The sequence below is a fragment of the Oncorhynchus kisutch genome, linkage group LG29 (assembly GCF_002021735.2).
Source record: "Oncorhynchus kisutch isolate 150728-3 linkage group LG29, Okis_V2, whole genome shotgun sequence".
NCBI classification, from domain to species: Eukaryota; Metazoa; Chordata; class Actinopteri; order Salmoniformes; family Salmonidae; genus Oncorhynchus; species Oncorhynchus kisutch.
In genome coordinates, this window is record NC_034202.2 from 31,898,989 (window position 1) to 31,913,611 (window position 14,623).

Consider the following 14,623-nt stretch of genomic DNA (forward strand, 5'->3'; position numbering starts at 1 on the left):
AGGACATAGACAGCTACCTACCCTCAGACCAGGGGAGAGGACATAGACAGCTACCTACCTCAGACCAGGGGAGAGGACATAGACAGCTACCTACCCTCAGACCAGGGGAGAGGACATAGACAGCTACCTACCCTCAGACCAGGGGAGAGGACATAGACAGCTACCTACCCTCAGACCAGGGGAGAGGACATAGACAGCTACCTACCTCAGACCAGGGGAGAGGACATAGACAGCTACCTACCCTCAGACCAGGGGAGAGGACATAGACAGCTACCTACCCTCAGACCAGGGGAGAGGACATAGACAGCCACCTACCCTCAGACCAGGGGAGAGGATGTAGACAGCTACCTACCCTCAGACCAGGGGAGAGGACGTAGACAGCTACCTACCCTCAGACCAGGGGAGAGGACATAGACAGCTACCTACCCTCAGACCAGGGGAGAGGACATAGACAGCTACCTACCTCAGACCAGGGGAGAGGACATAGACAGCTACCTACCCTCAGACCAGGGGAGAGGACATAGACAGCCACCTACCCTCAGACCAGGATGTAGACAGCTACCTACCCTCAGACCAGGGGAGAGGACGTAGACAGCTACCTACCCTCAGACCAGGGGAGAGGACATAGACAGCTACCTACCCTCAGACCAGGGGAGAGGACATAGACAGCTACCTACCTCAGACCAGGGGAGAGGACGTAGACAGCTACCTACCCTCAGACCAGGGGAGAGGACATAGACAGCTACCTACCCTCAGACCAGGGGAGAGGACGTAGACAGCTACCTACCCTCAGACCAGGGGAGAGGACATAGACAGCTACCTACCCTCAGACCAGGGGAAAGGACATAGACAGCTACCTACCCTCAGACCAGGGGAGAGGACGTAGACAGCTACCTACCCTCAGACCAGGGGAGAGGACATAGACAGCTACCTACCTCAGACCAGGGGAGAGGACATAGACAGCTACCTACCCTCAGACCAGGGGAGAGGACATAGACAGCTACCTACCCTCAGACCAGGGGAGAGGACATAGACAGCTACCTACCCTCAGACCAGGGGAGAGGACATAGACAGCTACCTACCCTCAGACCAGGGGAGAGGACATAGACAGCTACCTACCCTCAGACCAGGGGAGAGGACATAGACAGCTACCTACCTCAGACCAGGGGAGAGGACATAGACAGCTACCTACCCTCAGACCAGGGGAGAGGACATAGACAGCTACCTACCCTCAGACCAGGGGAGAGGACATAGACAGCTACCTACCCTCAGACCAGGGGAGAGGACATAGACAGCTACCTACCTCAGACCAGGGGAGAGGACATAGACAGCTACCTACCCTCAGACCAGGGGAGAGGACACTACCTACCCTCAGACCAGGGGAGAGGACGTAGACAACTACCTACCCTCAGACCAGGGGAGAGGACGTAGACAACTACCTACCCTCAGACCAGGGGAGAGGACACTACCTACCCTCAGACCAGGGGAGAGGACACTACCTACCCTCAGACCAGGGGAGAGGACACTACCTACCCTCAGACCAGGGGAGAGAACATAGACAGCTACCTACCCTCAGACCAGGGGAGAGGACACTACCTACCCTCAGGCAGCATGTGAAGACAGTTCCTCCTGATGTTGAGTTCCCGTAATGAACGGAGCCTCCCCACCTGAGGGGGCAGCACCTGGATCTCATTACAGCTGATGTCCTACATGGGAAGACAGAAGCAGGCTGTCACACACAGACACACCAGTAACAATATAGCTGCAGTGTTTTTTTATGTGCTCACCAGTTCCATCAGTTCTTTGGCCTTCCCAATCTCCTCAGGGACAGACAGTAGCTTGTTGTTGCTCACCACCAGCACTTTGAGAGGGAGGTTGAACAGGTATTTTGGCAATGTTGAGAGAAGGTTTCGGCTATAGAAACACAAAATATACATGTACAATATAGTTTGAAATGGAGAAGGGCATTTTATAGACGTTTTATCCTGTGCGCAAGGATAACATCAGGAAAAGATCAAGCAATGAATGTCTCCTCAATGGGTTAACAAAATGTTAGTGAAACAGAGGAGACTGATATCCATGGCTGTGTTTACACAGGAAGTCCAATTCAGATTATTTTACCACTAAATTGGTCTTTTTTTTTTTACCCCCTTTTTCTCCCCAATTGTCATGGTGTCCAATTATTAGTAGTTACTGTCTTGTCTCATCGCTACAACTCCTGCATGGACTCAGGAGAGGCGAAGGTCAAGAGTCATGCGTCCTCCGATACACAACCCAACCAAGCTGCACTGCTTCTTAACACAGCACGCATCCAACCCGGAAGCCAGCCGCACCAATGTGTCGGAGGAAACACCGTACACCTAGCGACCTGGTCAGCGTGCACACCCGGCCCGCCACAGGAGTCGCTCGTAGATATCCTTGCCGGCCAAGCCCCCCTAACCCGGACAATGCTAGGCCAATTGTGCGCCGCCCCATGGGCCTTCCGGTCGCGGCCGGCTGCAACATAGCCTGGGCTCGAACCCGGAGTCTCTGTTGGCACAGCTTGCACTGCGATGTAGTGCCTTAGACCACTGAGCCAACCCGGAGGCCACGAATTGGTCTTTTGACGAATCAGATCAGCTCTTTTGCCAATAATTAGAAACAAGCTCAAATTGGGGTTGCCTGTGTAAACGCAGCCTAACTGTGTCTAGGAAATGAACTGTTCAAAACAACATCACATAGTGTAGACCTCTTTCTCCCACTGTGTCTAGGAAATGAACTGTTCAAAACAACATCACATAGTGTAGACCTCTTTCTCCCACTGTGTCTAGGAAATGAACTGTTCAAAACAACATCACATAGTGTAGACCTCTTTCTCCCACTGTGTCTAGGAAATGAACTGTTCAAAACAACATCACATAGTGTAGACCTCTTTCTCCCACTGTGTCTAGGAAATGAACTGTTCAAAACAACATCACATAGTGTAGACCTCTTTCTCCCACTGTGTCTAGGAAATGAACTGTTCAAAACAACATCACATAGTGTAGACCTCTTTCTCCCACTGTGTCTAGGAAATGAACCGTTCAAAACAACATCACATAGTGTAGACCTCTTTCTCCCACTGTGTCTAGGAAATGAACTGTTCAAAACAACATCACATAGTGTAGACCTCTTTCTCCCACTGTGTCTAGGAAATGAACTGTTCAAAACAACATCACATAGTGTAGACCTCTTTCTCCCACTGTGTCTAGGAAATGAACCGTTCAAAACAACATCACATAGTGTAGACCTCTTTCTCCCACTGTGTCTAGGAAATGAACTGTTCAAAACAACATCACATAGTGTAGACCTCTTTCTCCCACTGTGTCTAGGAAATGAACTGTTCAAAACAACATCACATAGTGTAGACCTCTTTCTCCCACTGTGTCTAGGAAATGAACTGTTCAAAACAACATCACATAGTGTAGACCTCTTTCTCCCACTGTGTCTAGGAAATGAACCGTTCAAAACAACATCACATAGTGTAGACCTCTTTCTCCCACTGTGTCTAGGAAATGAACTGTTCAAAACAACATCACATAGTGTAAACCTCTTTCTTCCACTGTGTCTAGGAAATGAACTGTTCAAAACAACATCACATAGTGTAGACCTCTTTCTCCCACTGTGTCTAGGAAATGAACTGTTCAAAACAACATCACATAGTGTAGACCTCTTTCTCCCACTGTGTCTAGGAAATGAACTGTTCAAAACAACATCACATAGTGTAGACCTCTTTCTCCCACTGTGTCTAGGAAATGAACTGTTCAAAACAACATCACATAGTGTAGACCTCTTTCTCCCACTGTGTCTAGGAAATGAACTGTTCAAAACAACATCACATAGTGTAGACCTCTTTCTCCCACTGTGTCTAGGAAATGAACCGTTCAAAACGACATCACATAGTGTAGACCTCTTTCTCCCACTGTATCTAGGAAATGAACTGTTCAAAACAACATCACATAGTGTAGACCTCTTTCTCCCACTGTGTCTAGGAAATGAACTGTTCAAAACAACATCACATAGTGTAGACCTCTTTCTCCCACTGTGTCTAGGAAATGAACTGTTCAAAACAACATCACATAGTGTAGACCTCTTTCTTCCACTGTGAAAGAGGGAATGCTCTGGCTACCTGATCCTGTGAATCCCCTGAAAGGAGAACTCCATACTGAGATAGAGCAGAACAAAAGTGAACATGGGCCCTTGTATTTCCTCTAGCCTGGTGATATCATGGTTGTACGATCTTATGATGCTTCTTAGATCGAGGACTCCAGACACTTCCAATAACATTACAGGAATGCACCTGGTGTAAGCTACATGAGGCTTTTTTGAGCACGGTTATATTACAGACATTTAAAGGGCTACGGATAGCAGAAAGAACATTTGATATTGAGTCAATACTGCCATAATACTTAACTATACCAGGTCACTACAATGCTGATATCATGTTACAGTATGAGGTCATTGGGTCAACAGATCACGCCACATACTTCCATGAGTCATCACTGACCTTATGTTTAGATAGGTCAGCATCTGCAAGTTGATGATGGCTTCAGGGATGCATTTGATGCAGTTGTGGTAGAGGTTGAGAGACTCAAGGGGGGCGAACAGACACACCTCTGGAGGGATCTCTGTGAGCCTGTTCTTCGACAGATCTGGGGGAGGGAGAGACAAGAGACAGACAGCAGGTGAGGGTCATGGGTACACAGGGACTACATCCTGTCATACATGTATGGTCAAATTCTTCATCAAGTAGCACAGATCAGGTGTTGGCTACTGTATGTATCAGGATGTAATGTAAGAAAGGATCCAAACAGTCTCTCCAGAAGCTGCTGGACACTTAGAAAAAGGGGTTCTTAGGCTGACCCAATAGGAGAACCCTTTTTGGTTCCATGTAGAACCCTTTTGGGTTTTAAATGGAACCCAAAAGGGTTCTACCTGGAACCAAAAATATTCTTCGAAGGGTTCTCCTATGGGGACAGCCGAAAAACCCTTTTAGATTCTAGATAGCACCTTTTTTCCCTAAGAGTGTCAGTTGGGTCGTAAGTAAACCTCTGGGAGAGTAAATTGATTCCACGCAGTCTTGACTGGTCAATATGTCTGAATGAGTGATCAATGGGAACATGGCATGTTTCTCAAAGACAGCTGAAATTACACTAGGCCTGAGCACAGTTCTATTACACACAGACTCTAGCACACAGTCATATCCATTTCCAGATCCAGTCACAGTCTTTCCCATATCGATATATCGATTCAATGAGAGCAGTCTGGCCAACTCCTCTGCTTGTGTCTGTGTAATAGCTGTTGACCCATACTCTTTCAAATTCTGCATCAAACCAAAATGAACCTATAGGTCCTTTGGTGTTTCGTGGACATTTGTGGCGCTGTTGCAGTGGATACTTTTATCAAGTAGATGCCAGGAATTTACTAGCCACAGGTTGGTGAACCAGAGACAGTTAATCAGTCAGAGTTCAGTCCTCATCATGAATGGCACATTATAATACCTTATAGGCTTCAATGACAGGTAATACTCTGCTAAGATGAGAGGTTAAGGCAGGGGTTCTCAAACTTTTTGGGGCCGGGGACCACTTTTGTGTTAGCAAATTCATCAGGGACGCCGTCATAATCACAACGCAACACGAGTGAGATAAGAATAGCCTACTAGGAGTTTTATTAAGAATAGCCTACTAGGAGTTTTATTATGACTAGCCTACTAGGAGTTTTATTATGAATAGCCTACTAGGAGTTGTATTATGACTAGCCTACTAGGAGTTGTATTATGAATAGCCTACTAGGAGTTGTATTATGACTGGCCTACTAGGAGTTTTATTATGACTAGCCTACTAGGAGTTGTATTATGACGTCTGCAGTACATGGCTAGACAAACCAAGCCTCGGGCCCGGGGAAAGTACATACATTGTAGGTTAATAATATTACATTGTATTGTAATACACAATTTAAATGCATTCTATGGATCCCTTGGCAAAAAGTAGTTACATCTGTTGGTAGTAAAATGTAATATATATACAGTACCAGTCCAAAGTTTGGACACACCTACCCATTCAAGGTGTTTTCTTTATTTGTGCTATTTCCTACATTGTAGAATAATAGTGAAGACATCAAAACTGTGAAATAACACATGACGTTTGTACTTGCGTACTATTGTGTGTACAGATGAACATGGTACCTTCAGGCATTTGGAAATTGCTCCCAAGGAGGACCTTTTTCTGAGGTCTTGGCTGATCTTTTTTGTTTTTCCCATGATGGCAAGCAAAGAGGCACTTCAAGAGTTTGAAGGTACACCTCCAATTGACTCAAATGAGCTTCTAAAGCCATGACATCATTTTCTGGAATTTTCCAAGCTGTTTAAAGACACAGTCAATTTAGTGTATGTAAACTTCTGACCCACTGGAATTATGATACAGTGAATTATAAGTGAAATAATTTGTCTGTAAACAATTGTTGGAAAAATGACTTGTGTCATGCACAAAGTAGATGTCCTAACCGACTAACTATAGTTTGTTAACAATACATTTGTGGAGTGGTTGAAAAACGAGCTTTAATGACTGCAACCTAAGTGTATGTAAACTTCCAACTTCAACTGTATATATATACCGCTGACCCCACTTTGAGAACCCCTGGTGTAAAGAGACTATAATTATGTTGCCCTCGTTCACAGTAATATTTTGCTGAATTAATTAGACTCACAGGGCTTACTCATTTCATGGGTCATGAAACGGTGCGTAATGAGAAGAATGATTGATAAAGAGAGGTGGAGAGAAGAGAAGCGAGAGAGACAGCCGTGAAGAACACGTCACTGCCCCTTTCAGATAAGATTGTATGGTTGTGATGCAGTAGGCCCATCCCTCTGTCCAATAATTTATGTGATGGCGAGTGGAGTGCCTGGCACATTGTACTGTGCCCCTCCTCAGCCTCCGCTCTAGCCTCAGCTCGATCCCCAGCTGTGCTATCTGGCAGCCACCACTGCCTCTCGGAGAACCAATGATGTCTGGAGGAAGAGCCTCCTCCTCCACCCCCTGGAACAGACTCACTGCAGCTCCTCCATTCACAAATGACACGGTCTGCAATACAGCTACTGTACCTACCTACTGCACCACTCTCCATTCACAACAAGCTGCCTACTCTAGTTTACCACCTCCTCAATTCCTCACACACTATTCTACCACAACCACACTGTGCGTTACAAACAACTGATATTCCGTCACATGGTTCATGCACAATATGGCATGATCACTATAGCTATGTTCACTGTACATTCTGTCTATTCTAACAACGTCTACATACAGTATCTTCCTGTGAACGTAACTGTAATGTAAGAGGCCTATCAGGGTCTGATCCCATACATGAGTAGTCTAGGCTCTGCATGTGTCCCTCACTCTATGAAGGAGAGTTCTGCAGTGCTCCGTGAAGGAACTGTGAAGGCCCTGGCTACCGATACCATGGCAACCACATGCAGAGAGGAGGGGAGCGGCAAGCAACTGAATCTGCAAGACGCTCACATGAGGGGACGTGTCTATATGCCTTGATATGCATGTCTGTGTTTGCTTCAGTAGTGCATGCTTGCATGCAAAGGAGGGAAGGAGGTTGTGCTGATACAACTGATTTCTAAATGAAACTAAAACAAAGGTCAAGCTCCTCAAACACAGAGGGAGTTGGTTCCTGAGCAATCTAACAAACTGGTCTCAGCCCTATGTCTGTATGTGGGAGTGAGTGTTCAGCATGGTGAGTAGGAGGGTGTTGTCTGCCAAAACAATGCTGGCTATTTAATTAGAGGGCAGAGACGGCAGGACTAAAGCTTTATCTCTAGGCCAATCACAGGTCTTGGCAGACTACTTGATATTATGGCCTTGTTTTTCTCTCATCACTAATCTCAAAGCCAAGACTGCATAAAGATGCCCAACGGATCCTTGCATTTAAACAAGCTCAAATCCAGATATTTGATTGTCTTTCTGTACATTCTTAACCTGCAAAAGCCCAACCAGGATGAATTCCAATTGCATCTCCTCCACTCATGAGAGACATATTCTCTCTATTCTTTCAGTTTTTCTGGGAATTACTAGTCAGGGAAATGATAATAGGAACCTGGGGCTACCATCCAGTCAGATCTCACATGGCAGAGACAAGACATCAAAGGAAAAGTGGGATCACAACAAGCATCAATGCTAGTCAGACCCCACTGCTTATCACACACATTGTAGCACAGTATTGTAGCTCTGTTCAGAGAGAAAGAGCTGTTTTGGACGAACATAAGGGGGCCATCTCTGAGGAAGCCTGTTACAAATTGCAGCATTTACTGTGTGGGAGACATTTCCATAATGAAGTGTTTGTGTTTAACTCCGTTCCTGAGGCAGAGTTCTGAGGCGGGAAGATGGATACATCATTGCTCCATCACACAGCTAATGAAATGTGACAAAAACTCCAAGAACCTCCTCAGAGTTAGGGCACAATTACCGTATAACCGCCGGTTATGGATGTAGACGGTCATGAAATAAAATAACAGTCTTAACCGTTTAAAAATACAGTTTAAAAATACAAAAATCCTTTGACCTCATGGCTTGGTTTTTGCTCTGACATGCACTGTCAACTGGGTGTGTGCCTTTCCAAATCATGTCCACTCAATTGAATTTACAACAGGTGGACTCCAATCCAGTTGTATAAACATCAAGGATGATCAATGGAAACAGGGTGCACCTGAGCTCAATTTGGAGTCTCATAGCAAAGGGTCTGAATACTTATGTAAATGGTATTCCTGTTTTTTATTTATGGACAAAAACATCTAAAAACATGTTTTCTCTTTGTCATTATGGGGTATTGTGTGTAGATTAATGAGGGGGGGGAAATTATTTTATACATTTTAGAATAACGCTGTAACAAAATGTGGAAAAAATGAAGGGGTCTGAATACCTTACGAATGCACTGTAATAAGTCAGTGTCCTCACAAATGGTGTAGAATAATGCTAATTACCTTGACAGGTGAACAGATTATTGACCATTTCAAATCCCACCGTACCTTCTCCGCTATGCAATCTGGTTCCAGAGCTGGTCATGGGTGCACCTCAGCCACGCTCAAGGTTCTAAACGACATCATAACCGCCATCGATAAGAGACATTACTGTGCAGCCGTATTCATCGACCTGGCCAAGGCTTTCGACTCTGTCTGTCACTCACAACATTCTTATTGGCAGACTAGACAGCCTTGGTATCTCAAATGATTGCCTCGCCTGGTTTACCAACTACTTCTCTGATAGACTTCAGTGTGTCAAATCGGAGGGCCTGTTGTCCGGACCTCTGACAGTCTCTATGGGTGTGCCACAGGGTTCAATTCTCGGGCCGACTCTCTTTTCTGTATACATCAATGATGTTGCTCATGCTGCTGGGGATTCTCTGATCCACCTCTACGCAGATGACACCATTCTGTATACTTCTGGCCCCTCCTTGGACACTGTGTTAACTAGCCTATCTATCACAGTGCCATCCGTTTGTCACCAAAGCCCCATACACTACCCACCATTGCGACCTGTACGCTCTCGTTGGTTGGCCCTCGCTTCATACTCGTCGCCAAACCCACTGGCTACAGGTTATCTACAAGTCTCTGCTAGGTAAAGCCCCGCCTTATCTCAGCTCACTGGTCACCATAGCAGCACCCACTCGTAGCACGCGCTCCAGCAGGTATATCTCACTGGTCACCCCCAAAGCCAATTCCTCCTTTGGTCATCTTTCCTTCCAGTTCTCTGCTGCCCATGACTGGAATGAATTGCAAAAATCTCTGAAGCTGGAGACTCACATCTCCCTCACTAGCTTTAAGCACCAGCTGTCAGAGCAGGTTACAGATCACCGCACCTGTACATAGCCCATCTGTAAACAGCCCATCTATCTACCTACCTCATCCCCATACTGGTATTTATTTATTTATTCATTTTGCTCCTTTGCACCCCAGTATCTCTACCTGCACATGCATCTTCTGCCGATCTACCATTCCAGTGTTTAATTGCTATATTGTAATTACTTCGCCACCATGGCCTATTTATTTCCTTAACTTACCTCATTTGCACTCACTGTATAGACTTTTTGTTTTCTTTTGTTCTACTGTATTTTTGACTGTATGTTTAGTTTATTCCATGTGAAACTCTGTGTTGTTGTATGTGTCGAATTGCTATGCTTTATCTTGGCCAGATCGCAGTTGCAAATGAGAACTTGTTCTCAACTAGCCTACCTGGTTAAATAAAGGTGTTCTCAACTAGCCTATCTGGTTAAATAAAGGTGTTCTCAACTAGCCTACCTGGTTAAATAAAGGTGTTCTCAACTAGCCTACCTGGTTAAATAAAGGTGTTCTCAACTAGCCTACCTGGTTAAATAAAGGTGTTCTCAACTAGCCTACCTGGTTAAATAAAGGTGTTCTCAACTAGCCTACCTGGTTAAATAAAGGTGTTCTCAACTAGCCTACCTGGTTAAATAAAGGTGTTCTCAACTAGCCTACCTGGTTAAATAAAGGTGTTCTCAACTAGCCTACCTGGTTAAATAAAGGTGTTCTCAACTAGCCTACCTGGTTAAATAAAGGTGTTCTCAACTAGCCTACCTGGTTAAATAAAGGTGTTCTCAACTAGCCTACCTGGTTAAATAAAGGTGTTCTCAACTAGCCTACCTGGTTAAATAAAGGTGTTCTCAACTAGCCTACCTGGTTAAATAAAGGTGTTCTCAACTAGCCTACCTGGTTAAATAAAGGTGTTCTCAACTAGCCTACCTGGTTAAATAAAGGTGTTCTCAACTAGCCTACCTGGTTAAATAAAGTTGTTCTCAACTAGCCTACCTGGTTAAATAAAGGTGTTCTCAACTTGCCTACCTGGTTAAATAAAGGTGTTCTCAACTAGCCTACCTGGTTAAATAAAGGTGTTCTCAACTAGCCTACCTGGTTAAATAAAGGTGTTCTCAACTAGCCTACCTGGTTAAATAAAGGTGTTCTCAACTAGCCTACCTGGTTAAATAAAGGTGTTCTCAACTAGCCTACCTGGTTAAATAAAGGTGTTCTCAACTAGCCTACCTGGTTAAATAAAGGTGTTCTCAACTAGCCTACCTGGTTAAATAAAGGTGTTCTCAACTAGCCTACCTGGTTAAATAAAGGTGTTCTCAACTAGCCTACCTGGTTAAATAAAGGTGTTCTCAACTAGCCTACCTGGTTAAATAAAGGTGTTCTCAACTAGCCTACCTGGTTAAATAAAGGTGTTCTCAACTAGCCTACCTGGTTAAATAAAGGTGTTCTCAACTAGCCTACCTGGTTAAATAAAGGTGTTCTCAACTAGCCTACCTGGTTAAATAAAGTTGTTCTCAACTAGCCTACCTGGTTAAATAAAGGTGTTCTCAACTTGCCTACCTGGTTAAATAAAGGTGTTCTCAACTAGCCTACCTGGTTAAATAAAGGTGTTCTCAACTAGCCTACCTGGTTAAATAAAGGTGTTCTCAACTAGCCTACCTGGTTAAATAAAGGTGTTCTCAACTAGCCTACCTGGTTAAATAAAGGTGTTCTCAACTAGCCTACCTGGTTAAATAAAGGTGTTCTCAACTAGCCTACCTGGTTAAATAAAGGTGTTCTCAACTAGCCTACCTGGTTAAATAAAGGTGTTCTCAACTAGCCTACCTGGTTAAATAAAGGTGTTCTCAACTAGCCTACCTGGTTAAATAAAGGTGTTCTCAACTAGCCTACCTGGTTAAATAAAGGTGTTCTCAACTAGCCTACCTGGTTAAATAAAGGTGTTCTCAACTAGCCTACCTGGTTAAATAAAGGTGTTCTCAACTAGCCTACCTGGTTAAATAAAGGTGTTCTCAACTAGCCTACCTGGTTAAATAAAGGTGTTCTCAACTAGCCTACCTGGTTAAATAAAGGTGTTCTCAACTAGCCTACCTGGTTAAATAAAGGTGTTCTCAACTAGCCTACCTGGTTAAATAAAGGTGTTCTCAACTAGCCTACCTGGTTAAATAAAGGTGTTCTCAACTAGCCTACCTGGTTAAATAAAGGTGTTCTCAACTAGCCTACCTGGTTAAATAAAGGTGTTCTCAACTAGCCTACCTGGTTAAATAAAGGTGTTCTCAACTAGCCTACCTGGTTAAATAAAGGTGTTCTCAACTAGCCTACCTGGTTAAATAAAGGTGTTCTCAACTAGCCTACCTGGTTAAATAAAGGTGTTCTCAACTAGCCTACCTGGTTAAATAAAGGTGTTCTCAACTAGCCTACCTGGTTAAATAAAGGTGAAATAAAAAATTTAAAACATTTAAAAATAGATCCACTTCATCAGTGAGCCAGTTAATCAGCTAGGGTGTAATTAGTGATTACCATAATAGTGAGGAGTCTTTTCCTGCCTCTCACCAGTCAGCCACCAAACCCACAGCAGTACCAGCCCTGTTCCTCTCCTCCCGCCTGCAGGAAACCTGGGGACCTCATTAAATATTCAGATGGCAGCCCATTCAGTGATGTCAGAATACAATTGGAATGCATATGAGAGACAGAGTGATAGACAGGAAGAGTGTGAAAGAGTGAGAAAGGGCTGTAGGAAGAATGTGAGAGAGGGTGGAGAGAGAGAGAAAAAGGGCTGTAGGAAGAATGTGAGAGAGGGGGGAGAGAGAGAGAAAAAGAAACAGAAAGAGGAAGAGAGAGAGACGGAGAAAAGCAAGTGAAAGAGAGAGAAACAGAGAGAGAGCAGGCCTAGATTCCAGCCCATCTTGGATAGAGAGTGGAGCCAGCCCCTACACATCATCATGACAGTTGGGAAAGGGGGTGTCCCCACACCAAACTGTATTACCCACCACTCCTGCTCCCCATTCTATATGTATATGTGAAATCCCCTTCCTGCATGCTCCATGTCCCATTGATTTTCTCCGCACCCTATCCATCAACATGGCTGTGGACATTTAGAGCACAACAGCAAGAGGAATCATTCAGAGCAACACAGGAGAAGCAGACAACAGTTCTTCAACCTAAGATAATGCAAATGCACAAGCCCCATTCTTTTCACGGACAGAAATGAATGATCTAGTAATGATATAATGCATGTTCGTTAGTGATAATCATTTTAACAAGGATCAAAGCAGAAGTGTCTTAGACCTGGCAACGCAGTCCTCGGCTTTGGCATGTGACGTGACAAAGCGAATTCGACAGACATGTCATAATGTTCCTCATACAGACTTGCAGCATGGAGAGGCAGTGATGGGAACCCCATGTGACAGTGGCATCTCTCATCCTCAACCTCCTGTCCCTCACTGCACAGCCAGAGAGAAGGGGCCCGTGATGCCTTAGAGGACTGCTGTATAACCCTGGTCTGCCTGGCTACATCACAGAGAGCTAGCCAGGCAAATACACCAATATCTTATACCAAGCCTAATGGTGGTGGGCTAAGGCACAAACACATCAACCCCTGTTACTGCCAGTAATTTAGCTTGTAGAGAAGTCACAGTGCCCTATTTCACAGTGCCTTTCAGGTGGAGGGCTGTGTGGAGGGGCTGATGATGGAGGGGGCAGGGGGGAAACCTATCGTCTCAGCTGTGTACCAGAGGGGGTATAATCCCCCCGCCCCACGTCACTCCTCCAGGGACCTCTCTATCCACAGCAGGGTCACCCTCTCAGTGGAAGATGGGGAGAGGAGAGGGAGAGGGGGTTGGCATATATCACTCTATATCACACTATATCACTCCCACTCACAACCTGAGGATGTATCATTACAACTCCCCAGAGACCGAGCTGCAAATGGATGCTTGTAGGTCTCCTCCATTACTCCATCAGCCAGAGAGGACAAAAAGGCCCACGGTATTGCTTTGGGGCAGTAGACCCCAACAGAGATACAACCCCCTCCCCTTGTTATTCACCCCAACCTTGGACTACGTCCTTTATTTTGAGGTGATTTAGTCTCTTTGAAAAATACTCCTGACCAAGGTCAGAAGATAATGTAAAGATAATGTGAAGATAATGTTTGACCTTGCGCCCAAATCGCATCAACATTTTGAAGATTGCGAGTCGATTCACTCTGACAACTGTGATGAATTAGGCCTGGTCACACACAGTTAAGAAAGATTAACATTTTCTAAAGAAACAGTGTGTTGATTCACACAAACATTCCCATATACTCATGCCTTAAACACACACATGCACTCTGATGTGTGTGTGTGTCACGTTCTGACCTTTATTCCTTTGTTTTGTCTTTATTTAGCATGGTCAGGGCGTGAGTTGGGGTGGGCAGTCTATGTTAGTTTTTCTATATTTTCTATTTCTGTGTTTGGCCTGATATGGTTCTCAATCAGAAGCAGTTGTCTATCGTTGTCCCTGATTGAGAACCATATTTAGGCAGCCTGTTTTCCTTTGTGTTTTTTCAGTCTTTGTGTGTCTGCACCAGATAGAACTGTTTTGGTTGACACTTTGTTGTTTTTGTATTTTTGAAGTGTTCAGTTTCTTCTTATTAAAAAGATGAACACTAACCACGCTGCGCTTTGGTCCTCTGCTTCTTCCACCTATGAATGCCATTACAGTGTGTGTGTGATGGGGATGTGTCTCTGCTGATGCAGGTTTAATTGGCCCATTTGAGCCTGTGTGTGATGGCGCCTGAGC

At 44.7% G+C, this 14,623-nt stretch overlaps 1 protein-coding gene across 4 annotated transcripts in view; it reads right to left on the minus strand.

The window, feature by feature from the left end:
• The window catches only part of LOC109873884 (leucine-rich repeat and calponin homology domain-containing protein 2-like), a 90,088-nt gene that overhangs the window by 50,733 nt on the left and 24,732 nt on the right, over positions 1–14,623 (minus strand). For all 4 annotated transcript variants that reach the window (XM_031809223.1, XM_031809222.1, XM_031809221.1 and 1 more), the window contains exons 2-4: positions 4,526–4,670; positions 1,788–1,914; positions 1,601–1,706 (exon numbers count right to left, since the gene is read on the minus strand). In XM_031809223.1, coding sequence (XP_031665083.1) covers positions 1,601–1,706; positions 1,788–1,914; positions 4,526–4,670 — 378 coding nt within the window. The remainder of the gene's footprint in view (positions 1–1,600; positions 1,707–1,787; positions 1,915–4,525; positions 4,671–14,623) is intronic.